We start from the raw sequence: 16,748 nt of genomic DNA, 5'->3' as shown, positions 1-16,748 counted from the left end.
ATAATATAGCAAAAGCAGTAATCCTGAAATCGTTATAGTATAGGAGCTAGGAGCAAAATAAAATAAGTAAGAAATTCGTTTAAAAAATCAAAAAATAAGTTTACGTCATGTTGTAGCTTAATATGACGTTATAATAATGTTGTATCACTTGTGTTATACATGATAATTATCATCAACACATTTTAAAAGCAACAGCAACATAATAACATCATGTTCAATCACAACATAACTGACTAAAGATTCCGTTATTAGTAGTTTTTATTTTGGTTCAAGATACTACAATTGCTATAGTACTGTGTGTATTATTGGTGCCTAATTCTGTGGCTAAGGATTGGAAATAAAAAATAATAATAGGTATAGTATAGGAGTTAAAAGACAATAGAACTGAATAAAAAATCGTTTGAAAATTATTATGATGTGGATGAGATTATCGTTGTTATTATAATTTTAATTTTTAATTGATTAATTGCTTTTGCTGGTACATTCATGTGTAACACAATTTGTTGTAGATTCGAATGTAGTTGTTATTATAGATAGGTAGATTATAATATCATTAAAACTTAATAAAATTAGACCTAATTATAAAAATAAATGAATAACAACGATATTCTAACACACAACATAATGAGTTTTTATTATTTTCAAACGATTTTTCACTTTGTTTTTTGGCTCTTAGCTCCTATACTATACAGATTTTTTTTTCAATCTTTAGCCATAGAATTACCAATAATACATAATATAATACTATAACAATCGTAGTATCTATAAAATAAAAGAACAAAACTACAAAATCGAGAGTTTTTGTTATGTTGTGCTTTAACGTTTTTGTTTCGTTTCTTGTAAAAATGATATTTATTAAGTGTAACACAAGTGATAAAACATTATAACATCGTCATATTAAGCCACAACATAACGGAAACTTATGTATATTATGTTTTTTAAGGAATTTCTTAGTTATTTTATTTTGCTCCTAGCTCCTATACTATAACGATTTCGGAGTTGCCCCCTTGGTAATATTATATTATACTTCAATGCGAATCCATTGGTATACGTTTCATTCCTGTCGATTCTGGGTTTTTGGTTCATAGATTTTTGGACATGTCCTTTTTTCGCGTAATTTTGTTATTTAAGTATTTGTATACCGAAAGCGGGACACCCTGTATATATATATATACAACTTTCCGACATCATCCATCGGGGCCTTCACGGCTGGCCAGTCGAGTAGACTGGTCGAGGATCCTCCCTTTTTCGATGGAGGAATTCCACCTTCCTTCCTCCACAATAGCATTCTTTGTTTCATTTATTTTTCCAGTTTGGTTACCACTGCGTAACTGGGTACTGCAACATTGTACCGAAATCTAAAATTATTTTAGGTATTTCAGTCGTCCGAAGAAAGCGAACAAGGGCCGGACGGCAAGAAGAAGGGGCAGAAGAAAGCGAAGAAGTCGAACAAATCGAAAGCGGCGCAGCGGAAGAACAGCAAGAAGCAGAGCGACCAGCAGCAGGGCAGCGATCTCAGCGCGAAGATATTTGCGACCATGGAGAAACACAAGGAGGTGTTCTTTGTGATACGGTTGCACTCTGCGCAGTCTGCCGCTAGTTTAGCTGTGAGTATTTTGTGTTGTTCATGGATAATCATTTATTGAAAAATAGAAGACATTTTGGTTATCGAACTTATTTTCACATCTGATGCAGTTAAGATTCTTTTTACGAATGCAGAGTTTGTTCTAACTTTCAAAAATATCAGACAAAGCTTTAATCACCAACTAACGTTGAATATATTATATCAGTCAGTTTGAATAATTTGGATGCTTTTTTTGTCAACTTAATATGTTAGTTTATTTTCTTTTCCACATTGTATTTTTGTTAAACAACTAAGTTACACAATTATTGAAAAAATATGGTCCATTATTAATTAAACCTTCAATCATATGATTGTTTACAACTGTATCATTGGGATTAAGACATACATTATGTCTATGTTAATTAAGTTTATTTGGGGTTTACTAAACAAGTTAATGTTTTTCCTTACAGCCTATTCAAGACCCCGACCCATTAATAAACTGTGATCTGATGGACGGTCGCGACGCCTTCCTCACTATGGCGCGAGACCGACACTACGAATTCTCCTCGACGAGACGAGCTTTCTTCTCAACGCTATGCATGTTGTACGAACTACACAACCAAGGCCAGGACAAGTTCGTGTACACGTGCAACAGCTGCAAGTCGCACGTGGAGACCCGCTACCACTGCACCGTGTGCGACGACTTCGACCTGTGCGTGCCCTGCTACGACAAGGAGGGCCACCCGCACAAGATGGAGAAGCTCGGCTTGGACCTCGACGTGGGCTCGTCGCCGGGCGACATGAAGCAGGCCAACCCGCAGGAGGCGCGCAAGCTGTCCATCCAGCGGTGCATCCAGTCGCTGGTGCACGCGTGCCAGTGCCGCGACGCGAACTGCCGCCTGCCGTCCTGCCAGAAGATGAAGCGCGTCGTCACGCACACCAAGATCTGCAAGCGCAAGACCAAGGGCGACTGCCCGATCTGCAAGCAGCTCATCGCGCTGTGCTGCTACCACGCGAAGCACTGCCAGGAGAGCAAGTGCTCGGTGCCGTTCTGCAGCAGCATCAAGCAGAAGTTGAAGCAGCAGCAGGTGCAGCAGCGCGTGCAGCAGCAGCAGCTGCTGCGGCGGCGCATGGCGGCCATGAACACGCGGGGCGGCGCCGCGGGGCCCAGCTCGCCGCCGCCCGCGCCGCCGCTCGCCTCGCCGCCGCCCGCCAAGCCCGCCGCGCACGCGCTGCCGCACAACGTGCAGAAGGCGCTGCAGCAGGTGACTCCTTATTCCTATACTTACATGCTTCCAAATAATATTTATTTAGAGTCGATATTCAGATAGATATTTATAACTCCTTTTCTTTATTGTATTTATTGATGACCTTTGCTCTGTAATAAACTCAGAGTACAAACTTTATGCAGACGATTTAAAGATCTATAGAACCATTCGTGATAGTGAGGATGTTATTGCTTTGCAGAACGATATTGATAATGTTACTAAATGGTGCGAATCAAATAAAATGATTCTTAATGCCTCCAAGTGTTACCACATCAAGTTCACTAGAAGCTCAAAATTGAATAGTGTGTCTTATAAAATAAACGACGCTCAAGTAAAAGAGGTCTCGAGTTTACGAGACTTGGGTGTTATAGTTGATAAAAAATTGGATTTCAGAGAGCATATTGATCACATAACCCGTAAAGGGGCAAGACTTGCGGGATTTGTGATCCGACAAACTAAAGCCTTCAAGGATCCAGAAATTCCCGTCATACTCTTCAATTGTTACGTTCGCTGTCTGCTTGAATATTGTAGTCAGGTCTGGTGCCCATCTTACACAGTCCATGTCAATAGAATTGAAAAACTTCAAAAGAAATTCCTATACCATCTTACGTATACCAATAACCTCTGCCGACGCTTAACCACCTATAATTCTAGGCTTGAACACTATAATATGACTTCCCTAGTTATAAGGCGTAAGTCAGCGGACATGGTCTTCTTATACAAGGTTCTTCATGGTTTGGTGGACAGTCCTGATCTGCTTGGTCTCCTAAATTTTAACGCGCCAAGAATTGGTTCCCGTATCCACACTCATAAGACCTTTAACTTAAATCTATGTCGCACTAAATACGGCCAAAATTCACCTATCAACCGTATGTGTACCACTTATAACACTGTCTGCCATGATCTCGACTTGTTTAATGCATCGGTCAGTACAATCAAAAAATATTTCTTTTCTCTACCAAATATGTAACTAATATTATGTTTTAATTGTTATTTTTAATTGTTATTATGAGTGTAGGTTTATATAATTGTTGCATGTTGTGTTCGCTCTTAGAAGGCCGTCCAACTATAAGTCACAAAGATTATGATTGTATTTTCACTATTTCATAATGTTGGAACGTCCAGTTAGCGGACCAAATAAATAAAAAAAAAAAAAAAAAAAAAAAAAAAAAAATAACTATTTTGTAATTTTTTATGAATTAACTTTTTTGTGATAAAAATAATGTATAGTTCTCGAGTTCAAATATGAAATAAAGCTAAAAAAATCAAAACTAAAGTAATAAAGTTTATAGAACGTGTGAATGTGATAGTCGTGCTGTAGAAAATGTTTTAGTGTACAATAAGTGCAAACCGCTACAGGTGCAAGAGGAGGCGGCCCGGCAGCAGGCGCCGTCGTACGGCAAGCAGGGCGCGATGGGCCCGCCGGGCGGCGCGCGGGCCGACTGGGCCGCGCGCTACCGCGGGCCGCCGCCGCTGCACCACGCGCCGCACCACGCGCGCCTGCCGCACGCGCCGCACCACGCGCCGCACGTGCAGCACCCGCCGCACCCGCACCCGCCGCAGGTACGTGTGAGAGACACAAGTGTGCCGCTGCACCACGCGCCGCACCACGCGCGCCTGCCGCACGCGCCGCACCACGCGCCGCACGTGCAGCACCCGCCGCACCCGCACCCGCCGCAGGTACGTGTGCTCTACCATAGTGGAAAGCTGCATATTCACTCGAGACGCGCGCGCCGTGAATAACCGCGTATAGAGCACTTTCCGCGGAACAAACTTCAAATATTTGAGTGATACCAAACTGCCTGACACGTCAAGGGTACTTAATTGCGTAATAGTAGGCTATTCCAGTGTTACTGTTCAACATGCAGGTCAGTCGTGTACGAGCAGCAGCAGCGGGACTACGCACTTTTTCCATGCAATGATATTGTAAAAAAGAATATAGATCATTAACGCTTTAGAAGTGGCAAGTTGAAATGTGGCTAATTAGCCAGTTACTCGCATACGAAAGTTGGATCATGGTAATGTCTGATACTGAGATGATTTTTGAAAATTGAATATTGTGTTTTACTACCTTTTTGCTTATATTATTGTGTACACGCTATACTCACTATAATGTAATTGCAGCAACAGCGAGCGGGCGCGCCCGCGGCGGCGCCGCAGCCGCAGCACATGCAGCAGAAGGCGCTGCAGCAGCTGATGGCCACGCTGCGCTCGCCCACCAGCCCCAACCAGCAGCACGAGATACTGCAGATACTCAAGTCCAACCCGCCGCTCATGGCCGCCTTCATCAAGCAGCGCGCGCAGGTTAATATATGGCTACATACTATTTAATTTGACGCAAGGAAATACAGATTTTGATATAAAAAGTAATTATTGATTAGACACACGTGTACCATGTCTATAGACATAATAATTTATAATAACTAGATCAATAACTAATAAATCTGATCTTAATTCATTCGAATAAGGTTTTTTTTCTATTTTTCTTTATTAGGGATAATAAACAGCAGAACAGTGGCAAATTGTACAATAAAACTTACTCAAATACAGGTATAACTGCCCAACCAACAACATTATCCACAGTTTGGATACTGTTGTATACTTAGTTTGTATATGTGTGCGTGGCTGCGTCCGCGCCGGTGTTCAAGTTATAAATTAAAGCAGTGCGAATCGAGCCGTTAAGTGTTTCACTTGTTCCCTACTACGTATCCAACAGTGGCGACGATATACCCACGCGACGTTACGAATTACCTAATAAGAATAGCAGCGTAAAATGTCGAGTACGAACGTGCAATACGGAATTCTAAATAGTTTTGACCACAACACACAAACGTGGAAAACTTATAAAGGTCGTATTAAGCAATATTTCATTGCAAATGAGATCTCCGACCGTTCTGATACGGGGGGCAAGAAGAGGAAGGCGATATTGCTCAGCGCACTCACTGAAGAAACCTACAAATTAGCAACAGAAGTGGTCTTACCGAAGGATATCGACGATGTGCCATACGATGAGTTATTGGCTTTGTTGGACACGCATTTCACGCCCAAAAGTGTTGGGTTTGGTGACCGTCATAACTTTTATTCGGCCGTGCAAATGACGGGTGAATCTTATTCGCAATGGGCCGCTAGATTACGTGGCTTGACAGCAAGGTGTGGCTTTCTCAACGTGGAAGAGGCGTTGCGTGACAAGTTTATAATGGGCATGCAACCGGGACGCGAAAAGGAGGAGTTGTACACGAAGGATCCGTCTGACCTTACTCTGGCCAAGGTCGTGGAGCTGGCGGAGAACCTGAGCCGCGCGCGCTCCGCAGTGGCGGCGGCGCGCGAGGCACCCTCGGCGGCTACCGTAGTCGATGAGTTTTACAAAATTTCGAGTGAAAAAAAGAAAGTGAAGTGCAGTGTGTGTGGGTTTACAAATCATAAATCGTCGGACTGTAGGTTTGCTAATTATGTATGTAGGAAATGCCATGTGAAGGGTCATTTACGTAAAATGTGCACCAAAGTCAATTATGTAATGTCGGATGGTGGTGATAAGGGTGAGGATAACGTGGATGATGACGGTAAGCTTTTTTATATACGCTCGTTCAGGGGGCGACCTATGGTAGAAACTGTATTAATTAGGAATGTTCCATTTAAATTTCAAATAGACAGCGGGTCTACTGTATCTGTGATATCGGAACACTTTTATAAAATCAATTTTAAAGACGTGCCCTTATCTAGTACGAACAAGCAGCTAATAACCTATAATGGTATGAAAATTATTTGTTTAGGTACGTTTAGTTTACCATTATGCTATGCAAATCAAAAGCACGTTATAACTTTATATGTCGTCCGCGATGGGGGACCTCCGCTGTTGGGTAGGGATTTTATTTCAAATTTTAAATTGCAATTAGTCCCTGTAAATTATTGCGAAGATTCCGAATTACTAGTAAAAAAATTACAACAACAGTATGCTGAACTATTTTCAGATAAACTTGGTACATTTAATAAATATAAGGTTAAGTTAGTATTAAAAGATAATGTAAAACCAATTTTTTGTAAGGCGCGCCCGGTGGCGTTTGCATTGCGTGAAAAAGTAAACAGAGAAATTGATAGGTTGTTGGAATTAGGTATTTTAGAGTCTGTTGAATATTCCGATTACGCTTCACCTATCGTACCGGTGCTTAAACGTGATGGTTCTGTGCGTTTGTGTGCCGATTACTCTGGAACTATTAACAAACAATTAGTGGTCGAGAAATATCCGCTTCCAACCACTAGTGAATTATTTTCACGCATTCATGGGGGTCAACAGTTTAGTAAGCTAGATCTTTCGATGGCCTACAATCAATTTTTATTAGAAGATGATTCAAAAAACGTCACTACCATCAATACTAACCGCGGATTATTTCGTTTTACACGCCTAGTATTTGGATTAGCTAGCGCGCCGTCTATTTTTCAGCGCGCAATGGAAGTGGTGCTGTCGGGAATCGATGGAGTATTGTGTCTATTGGATGACATACTTATAACAGGAAAGGACAAGGAGGAACATATGGTGAGGTTGAACGCCGTCCTGAAACGTCTACAGGACGCCGGCCTATCCTTGCAGAAAGAAAAATGTAATTTTTTTCAAAACGAAGTGCGCTATTTAGGTTACATAATTTCTAAGGACGGATTAAGGAAAGAGCCAGAGAAAGTCAGGGCAATGTTAGAAGCTCCGATTCCAAAAAATGTAAATGAATTGCAGTCGTTTTTAGGGTTAATAAATTATTATAGGAATTTTGTTCCGAATGCATCAACCGTGTTAACTCCGCTGTACGATTTGTTAAAAAAAAATTGTAAATGGGAATGGGGAGAAGTCCAGGACGAAGCCTTTAACAATATTAAAAGTTTAATGACATCTGAGCAAGTTTTAGCACATTTCGACCCGACCGCACAATTAATTTTGACTGTAGACGCGTCGCCCACTGGGCTCGGCGCGATTCTTTCTCAGCTAGAATCGTCGGGAATCGAAAGGCCTATTTCTTTCGTGTCACGTACTTTAAATTCCGCGGAGAAGCACTACGCTCAGATACAAAAGGAAGCAACCGCTATTGTTTACGGAGTTCGTCGTTTCCATCAATATCTATACGGTAGAACAGTACCATTTATTTTACGTACAGACCATAAACCCTTAATTACAATTTTTGGCCCGCATAAAGGTATACCTGAATTATCGGCGAATAGACTGCAACGGTACGCATTATTCCTAAGTAGTTATAATTATAAAATAGAATACATTCGGAGCGCTGATAACAGCGCGGATTATCTCTCACGGGCGAGCGTGCAACGCGAAGCGCACGAGTGCGCGTGTACCGAACAGTGTAGGTGTTGTGATTGCGAGGTGGCGTACGATCGGGCAACATATGTTTGTTTTGTTGTCGAGGGAAGTATGCCGGTTACCTTAAACAAGTTGCGATCGGAAACTAAACGTGATGAGGTTTTAGCTCGAGTGATTTTTTATATTTTAAATGGATGGCCTCCGAAAGTAGCCGATATACAGTTAAAACCATTTTATTTATGTAGGAATCAGCTGTCATACGAAAACGGTTGCGTTATGAGGGGTCATAAAGTTGTTTTACCAGTAAGCTTGCATTCGACAATTTTAAATGAATTACATATTTCTCATTTGGGAATAGTTAAAACCAAAGCTGAGGCCCGTTCTAGATTTTGGTTTCCCGGTATTGACCGAGCTATTGAGTCAATGATAGGTTCATGCGAAGTGTGTATACAATTACGTCCCTCACCCCCCCGCGCTCCGGTCGTCGCTTGGGAGTACCCGTCGCATCCGTTTGAAAGAATACACATAGATTTTTTAGGTCCTATTAAAGGATGTGTTTATTTGGTAGTCGTTGACGCACACACAAAGTGGCTTGAAGTTTATAACATGAAAACTGCTACATCTTCAGCCGCCGTTATAAAAAATATTTGTGAGTTTTCATCTAGGTTCGGAGTTCCATGTTCGATAGTTAGCGATAACGGCACAGCTTTTTGTTCTAAAGAATTCCAATCGTTTTGCAAGTTAAACGGAATTTCTCATGTGACGTCACCTGTGTATCATCCGCCGAGTAATGGCCAGGCGGAAAGTTTTGTTAAAATAGTTAAAAAGGGATTAAAATCTTGCTTATTGTCGGGAAATAACATTAGAGATACGTCGTTAAATTTGCTTAAGTATCTCATGGATTACCGCAACTCTGTTCATACTTCTACAGGGTTATCCCCAGCTCAGAAAGTATTTGGACGTAAGTTAAGATCTCGTTTAGATTTAATTCATCCAAAGTCATCGTTACCCTTGTCACCATCTCTGTCTAACCTTAATAATGATAATCGTCAGTGTATGCAGTCTAAGGAACGAAACGATAAACATATAATTGATTTTAAAAAGAACGATATTGTGTTATACAAAAAATTTGAAAATAAATCCAAATATTCATGGAAGAAAGGTATTGTTCAAAGACGGTTAGGAAAGGTTACGTATATTATAAGAGATATCGACAGTTTAGAAACAATAAAGAGGCATGTTAATCAGTTGTTACGGTATAAGGGTCTAAGTAACAATCAAAGGGATATCAGGGACAGTCCAAGCGCTGACCTGCTTGAACCTCCACCCACACTTCCGTCACCGTCGTCATCGTCGCGATCGTGTGTGTCGCCTACCAGCCAGGCGCCGCATCACGTGAGAGGACGCAGAGCAGAATTCTACGTGCCATGCGATCTTCCACCAGATACGTTGGACGGTGGTGATGAGAGGGCTCAGGAGGGGCAAATGGAAGTGAGGGATGTTGGTGATATGGAAGATGAGTTCCATGAAGCAGAAACATAAGGGTGGAGGGTTTTTCTGTTAATTTTGTATCTTTTTACTAATTTATTATTATAATAGGGGGAGGAATGTTGTATACTTAGTTTGTATATGTGTGCGTGGCTGCGTCCGCGCCGGTGTTCAAGTTATAAATTAAAGCAGTGCGAATCGAGCCGTTAAGTGTTTCACTTGTTCCCTACTACGTATCCAACAGATACATACATTTTTATACGTGCAACAAATGCAAATAAGGTTGAATTTAGCTTATGCTAATACAATTTATTGACTGCATGTAATGCTAAAAAGATTGATTTTACTTTAACACATTCAGACTTTATGTGACTGTTTAGATGATGTGTGTCTAGTAGTTTTTAATGAAAATACAAAGACATTGTAAAACAAGATCATCAACATGTATTTTTTGTATATTGATGTCTAGAAAATTCCATAAAATAACTTTTTACTGTCGATTTAGCTTATGTGTTTAATGTTATGCGTTTGTCGTGTAGAACGCCCAGAACCAACAACAAGCGAGCGGAGGTGTGAGCTCCGTGAGCGGCGTGGGCGGCGTGGGCGGGCACGTGGCGCTGGGCGGCGTGCAGCAGCCGCAGCAGCTGCAGCACATGATGCAGCCGCAGCAGCAGCGGCTGCAGCAGATGCACCAGATGATCCCACAACAGGGACAAGTAAGTATTAGTCGCAATAATTTATATTCGTGCTTTGAATAATGTTACAGTTTTCGCTTATTTATAGGTTTCTTTCAGACTGGAATTTGATTCACTTCAAATGTCAGTTTTTATTAAAACTTTGTACATATATTTATCATTTTTGTATAAAAGTATTATTACATCTACTTTGTTCAAGTGATTAATAAAAAATTGTATCGTCAGGTCGGCGGAGTGTCGAACGTCGGCGGCGTGGGAGGCGTGGGCGGCGTGTCGTCCGTGGGGCTGGGCGGCATGGCGGGCGGCGGCAACGCGTGGTTCAAGCCGCAGGGCGCGGTGGGCGGCGTGGGCGTGGGCGCGGCGGGCGGCGCCATGGGCATGCGCGGCGCGTACGCGGGCGCGGCGCCGCGGCTGGCGGCGCGCTACTTCCCGGGCGCGGTGCAGCGCTCGCCGCCCGCCACGCCGGCGCCGCGCCCGCCCACGCCCTCCGAGCTGCTGCTGCTGCGCCAGTCGCCCGCGCCGCCCGCCCCGCACCCGCCCGACGACCAGCTGCCGCCCATGACGCCGCAGGACCAGCTCACCAAGTTCGTGGAGCAGTTGTAGTGTACATAGCGCCGCGGCCGGCGGGCTGTACCATATAGCCTAGCGCCCCGCCGACCCGCCCACCCCCTACCCCCCCTACCCCCCATCCCCCTTATTTATTGATATCGTCGCGAAGGACGTGTTAGTATTACGATGAACGAATCGAGCGCTCAATGTACAAAATGTAAATATGAAACGAGTACATCCTGTCCGCTTTTACGTAATTGTAAGTTGTTCGTACTGTAGGTACATTATGATACTTATTCTGTTTATTGTAATTAAATCATTTTATAATATAATTATGTGATATTATACATGGTTGTTTTAGTTTTTACCCCTGTCTACTCCGATGAAAAGTTACAATAACAGCTATCAAATTATGGAAGATATAATATTATAGAATTTTGCACGCCATTTAAAATGGCAGTATATGTGAAAAAAAAATATTGTATTACACAAATAAAAAATACAACAAGCAAATAAAAATATGAGATTTGCCATCAAGGTCCATAAAGCCTTAGGGCGCGGGCACACGATGCGTTGCGGCGCCGCACCGCAAAGATTTCACCGTGTCAGTGGGCACACGAGCGGTGCGGCGCCGTAACGTTGTTATGTCGCAGCGGCGTCGTAGCAGCGTTGCACAGCGTGTCCTTCCTTGTGACGAAAAACAACTGAGCGGTGCCGCTCCGACGTCGCACCGCATTCACCCCTCCCCGCCTCGTCTTGGTGGTTACAAGTCCGGTGCGGCGCCGGAGCGCATCGTGTGACATGCCACAGATATTTCTATGTAAGACGACGCAGCGACACCGCTCCGGCGCCGCACCGCCGCCGCAACGCATCGTGTGCCCCCGCTCTTACGGCGGAGGCACACGATGCGTTGCGGCGCCGCACCGCAAAGATTTCACCGTGTCAGTGGGCACACGAGCGGTGCGGCGCCGTAACGTTGTTATGTCGCAGCGGCGTCGTAGCAGCGTTGGACAGTCAGTCCTTCCTTGTGACGCAAAACAACTGAGCGGTGCCGCTCCGGCGTCGCACCGCATTCACCCCTCCCCGCCTCGTCTCGGTGGTTGCAAGTCCGGTGCGGCGCCGGAGCGTATCGTGTGACATGCCACAGATATTTCTATGTAAGACGACGCAGCGACACCGCTCCGGCGCCGCACCGCCGCCGCAACGCATCGTGTGCCCCCGCCGTTAATTGAAACTGAATTCTTTACGTTAATTACTGTATTTACAAAAATCACACTAAACCAAATTATTGCACTAATTGCTGAGTCTCAATAAAGTAACAAAACTTGGTTCTTAAATACTATTACCTAGTATATTATTATTAGTCTGTGCTATAACTTACATACATCACTTTAACTTGTACTTAGGTAGTACTTAAATTATCATTTCACCAATGCAATGGCATAGGCCATAGAGAAAACAGAAATGCGGCGATTTTTTTGGTCTTTGGATTATACTGTCAGAGGGGGCAAAAAATCTCCGTATTTACTGTAAATTGTTCAACTGAACAAATTATCTGAGAAAATTGAATATAAAATAGAATTTGCAAAAAACACGTTATTCTTTCACGTAAAAACTACTGAACCGAATACAATGAAATTTGATCTGTAGCTGAAGACACAATAAGACAGGCTACTTTTTATCCCAGAAATCCCACAGCAACGGGAACTATGCGGTTATTCTTTGAAAACGTGGGTGGAAATCTAGTAAAAGAACTATTTTGATATAGTATATAGGTGGTTTTTCACAGGTGGCGAAGTTCGGAACAAGCGCCGATAAAATACCGTATACTGCAAGCTAATGTCTAAACTGTAATGTAAATGGATTAAGTTGAAATATATATGCTTTATCATGATGAGTTCAAAAAAAAATCATTAGATTCAGTACATTTGTGAGTAGTTTTATTCCTTACCATGATGTGATATTTAATAATAAAGATTAAAAGACAAAGCGTAAATTCGGCATTATTTTTATTTACTACCTACTCCTCACTTTCAATTATTTAAAATGTGGTTAAAATAGAACATGCAATGTTTTGAATACAAGTAGCTACCATAATTCTGTCTGGTAAAAACAGTGCAAACAAAACTTAAAAAATTGTACGGATCCATATTACCTATAAAGTAGAACAGTTAGTTATATCTTATACTAAGTAACGTCTAATTTTTTTTTAGACACTAATGCTGCTATAAGTTAAAATACAATAAAAAGACCGACGAACTTGCACGCGCACGTGCGTGGTGTTATTGCAAAGGCGCGATGTCGCAGTGCAGCGTAAAGACATCATCACTACATTTATACTAATAAGCTACTTCACTATCACTACATAGTATAAAACAAAGTCGCTTTCCTTGTCCCTATGTCCCTTTGTACGCTTAAATCTTTGAAACTACGCAACGGATTTTGATGCAGTTTTTTTTAATAGATAGAGTGATTCAAGAGGAAGGTTTATATGTATAATAACATCCATTAAATAGTGAAGAAGTATTGTTATTTTTGAGGTTTCTAATGTGATGTCGTAAAAAATTACATTTTTTCCTCTTACATTGCAAACGCAGGCTGAACCCTACGAGTTTTATCAAAATAATGTACTAAGTATTATACACATTGAAAAGATCTACAGAAAAGTCCGCGATGGTATATGTCTATCTCTTATGGATAACCCACAATAACTTTTTTTTGTCATTTACTTTTTACGACAAATAATGGCTAATTTTCAATGCGATTTTAACCAATACAGCATTAATCCTTAACCAATTAAATACCTTGAATACATTATTCATATAATATAGATCTATATGGCCCTTTACACCGTATGATTTAAGTGAATATTTTCGAAGATATTACAGATTTAAAAATTGCGGGACGTAGCGTTTGCGGTGGTACCGGCCGGCCGCCCGGCTATCTATTTTATACCCATGCGAAGCCGGAGCGGGCCGCTATGTTTTTATATACAACGTTCACAGTTTTTCTGTAGTGTATTTAGTATCATCATTGCACCCGTGCGAAGCCGGGGCGGGTCGCTAGTATATACTAATAGTAATAGCTGAAGAGTTTGTTTAGTTGAATGCGCTAATCTTAGAAACTCCCATTTATCAAGGAAAGCTACATCATCACGCTAATGAGCGGAGCAATTCGGGTAAACCTGCGGAGCACATCTAGCAATACTATATACTTAGCTAGGTAATATTTAATTCAAAACATTCAAGATTCAATGAGTTAAGAGAAATAATATCTAAAAATCCAGTAGTATCCGAGTTTACTCTTTCATAAAATATATTAGTACATAATAAAGTGTTCTCTTGCACATGATAGTAATAATTATAGAAGCTTTCCTGTATAATGATAGTAAATATTAGTTAGATTTCATTAAAATTGATTGAATATTTTCTCATGTGCAATAAAATCAAGTGAATCCGTTGCTCATATACAGATTGAATAGCGCAGCAAGGACAAACCGAACACATTTCTATTTATAAAATTATATTAATGCCTATTCGTGATGTGCCACTCGGAAAGATGAAAAAATAATTGGTGCCACAAACCTATAAAGTTTTGTTTGATCCGGTGACAGTTATATAAATAGTAAGATGACCAAAAGATGCCTGCCTGGAAATGAGCTAAATTATATAATGATACACTGATATTGTAGTCTTATCAACTGTGGTGGATAACCAAAACCCCAAATTTGTAAATAGGTACTCATTTTCAAGAATTTTCTTTTACAGGAAGCAATTGAATTGGTATAGAAGATTTCCATAATAGGAAAATGGATCGTGTGGTAAAGGTATTAACTATTAATGATGACACAAAAATAAAACACATTATGTGAAAAAGACACTATATTTTTGTGACAATGTTAAAATAAACATTACATATATATTTTATTCATCTGTTAACATTTCAATAGCATATCATTCACACCATTTAACATCTCAACAATAAGCGATGTTTAGGCAACGTTTATGTAATTTTATAGTTTTGATTTTTTATATAATTTTACAATAAAATAGGCGAAAATGAAAGTCACAAATAAATTAAAGCATTATGATGAATAGCGCTTAATCTTCCAAAGCTTATTCCACACTTACGATTACAAACCTCAACCAATTCATAACTTAACGCACTTTAAACTAATTTAGTCACAAAAAAGGCAAATTTATAAATATAACAGTTAATAGAATGCTACAGTGAACTTAAATGATTTAACTTAATTTCATTGTCTCCATAGTTAAAAAAGTGAAAAGAGCGGCGTCCTATTGTTGGATAAATAATGTTAAATAGTAAAAAAAATACACACAGACACACTAGACAAAATATAGTTAGGATAATATATCTGTTTTTAATGTGTCTGAATATATTTTTTTCCGTGAACAGAAGATGGCACTCACTCTTTTATCTAAACATGTTCATATAATGTTCACATATAAAATTAATAGCCAAAAACATATCGACTGTTAAAACAATATCAAAACAACATAACACACTACTGGCAACATGCTTTATTCAAAATTTATTATAATTACAAACATTAGACATTAAAATTTATTATGCACATTTCATTTTTAAGTTTGCAACACTTGATTTCAATGTTACCATGTTTAAGTACCAAAGGTCAAAGAGAAACAAATAAGATAAAGTCAAATGTATGAATTTGGTAATAAAGACAATTTTGATCCAATAAATAAACCTAAAATTCGCAATAAATGCACATAATAATATAACAAAACATTGTGGCTATGTTCTAGATCGAGAAATCGGTTTGATTGGGCCATTGAAAACATAGAAATACACATTTGATATTAATTTATATATTTTTAATATTAGTAGCTAGAAATTATAAGCTAGCGATTTTAGTTTCTATTCACTTCATCAAAACAATCCAAATCCCACTTCTCGATCCAGAACAATAAAAGTTGAAACGCAATTTCATATCAAGGGATCGGTTATTTCGCCATCACTCAAGCGTCTTATTCACGGTCCATCCCCGACGTACGTCAGCTCAAGGCCGCGGTGCTGGATGCACAGGCTGGATGTATCCTACTGACGATCGTGCGCGCATCAAGCATGGCTAGGGTTGCCAACTTTTATTTGAAGAAATAGAGTATATCTGATTTTAAAGGAGGTAAATAAAGAGTAAATAAATATTTTTAAAAATGTATTTTTTTGTACTTTTTGCAGTACCTAACAATTTTTCATTATTTTTAAATGAATTATATGAATTCCAAACATTCCAAATCTAAATTTATATATTTCAAGAGCTCATTTTTAATTAATTTTTAATGAAGCTCGGTTTCTCTCTTCCCGCCACTTCACATTCATGACCGAAAAGACTCTTTCAGTAAATGCTGAAGTGGCGGGAACAGAGAGTATATAGCTAATCATTTTTTTTAAACAAACAAATTCGTTAGGACATTTTTTTAAAATAAATTGCCATTTTTCTGCAGTGGACTTTTGCATAAAATCTGTGTTATTCAACAATTCGCCTTGGAGTTCTTTTAAAATAATAACTTTTGAATATAAACTGTCCATGTGTACTAGGTTGATCCAAAAGTAATGATAATTGAGTATTTCATGTGTACATAAAAATATAAAATAACTGTTTCTTGCTTGCTTATGTATGTAGGTGGAAATTTGGACGAAATAACCCGGAAATTCATAGTAGCAGAAGAAACCATTAAAAATGATAAAAGGACATTCAGACATTTAAAATACAACTTTTTACGGTGATGTCGCACTTGCACTGAGCAACAGCGGGGTCATTTTAAAAATGTCTGGTAATTAAACACCTTTTTATTGGTTTTAATTTGTTTTTATTAATCATCATGTTAATTCAATTTTTGCACTGA

General features: G+C 40.0%; 1 protein-coding gene across 3 annotated transcripts in view; it reads left to right on the top strand.

Moving 5' to 3' along the window:
• The window catches only part of LOC149482488 (histone lysine acetyltransferase CREBBP-like), a 28,672-nt gene extending 17,465 nt beyond the window's left edge, over nucleotides 1-11,207 (top strand). For 2 of the 3 annotated variants that reach the window (XM_089704031.1, XM_089704030.1), the window contains exons 18-23: nucleotides 1,374-1,607; nucleotides 2,035-2,829; nucleotides 4,192-4,512; nucleotides 4,957-5,136; nucleotides 10,156-10,332; nucleotides 10,537-11,207. In XM_089704031.1, the coding sequence (XP_089560157.1) occupies nucleotides 1,374-1,607; nucleotides 2,035-2,829; nucleotides 4,192-4,512; nucleotides 4,957-5,136; nucleotides 10,156-10,332; nucleotides 10,537-10,914 (2,085 nt within the window). In that variant the 3' untranslated portion in view covers nucleotides 10,915-11,207. Of the gene's footprint in view, nucleotides 1-1,373; nucleotides 1,608-2,034; nucleotides 2,830-4,176; nucleotides 4,513-4,956; nucleotides 5,137-10,155; nucleotides 10,333-10,536 lie in introns of all 3 variants that reach the window. The other variant, XM_089704029.1, reaches the window with a different exon arrangement.
• The last annotated feature ends 5,541 nt before the right edge of the window (nucleotides 11,208-16,748 follow it).

The sequence above is a fragment of the Colias philodice genome, chromosome 15 (assembly GCF_061535455.1).
Source record: "Colias philodice isolate Cphi_HAF_F1 chromosome 15, ilColPhil1 Martin Lab GWU primary, whole genome shotgun sequence".
Classification (NCBI taxonomy): Eukaryota; Metazoa; Arthropoda; class Insecta; order Lepidoptera; family Pieridae; genus Colias; species Colias philodice.
Note: the sequence above shows the minus strand (reverse complement) of the source record. Positions and strands in the feature narration are given on the sequence as shown.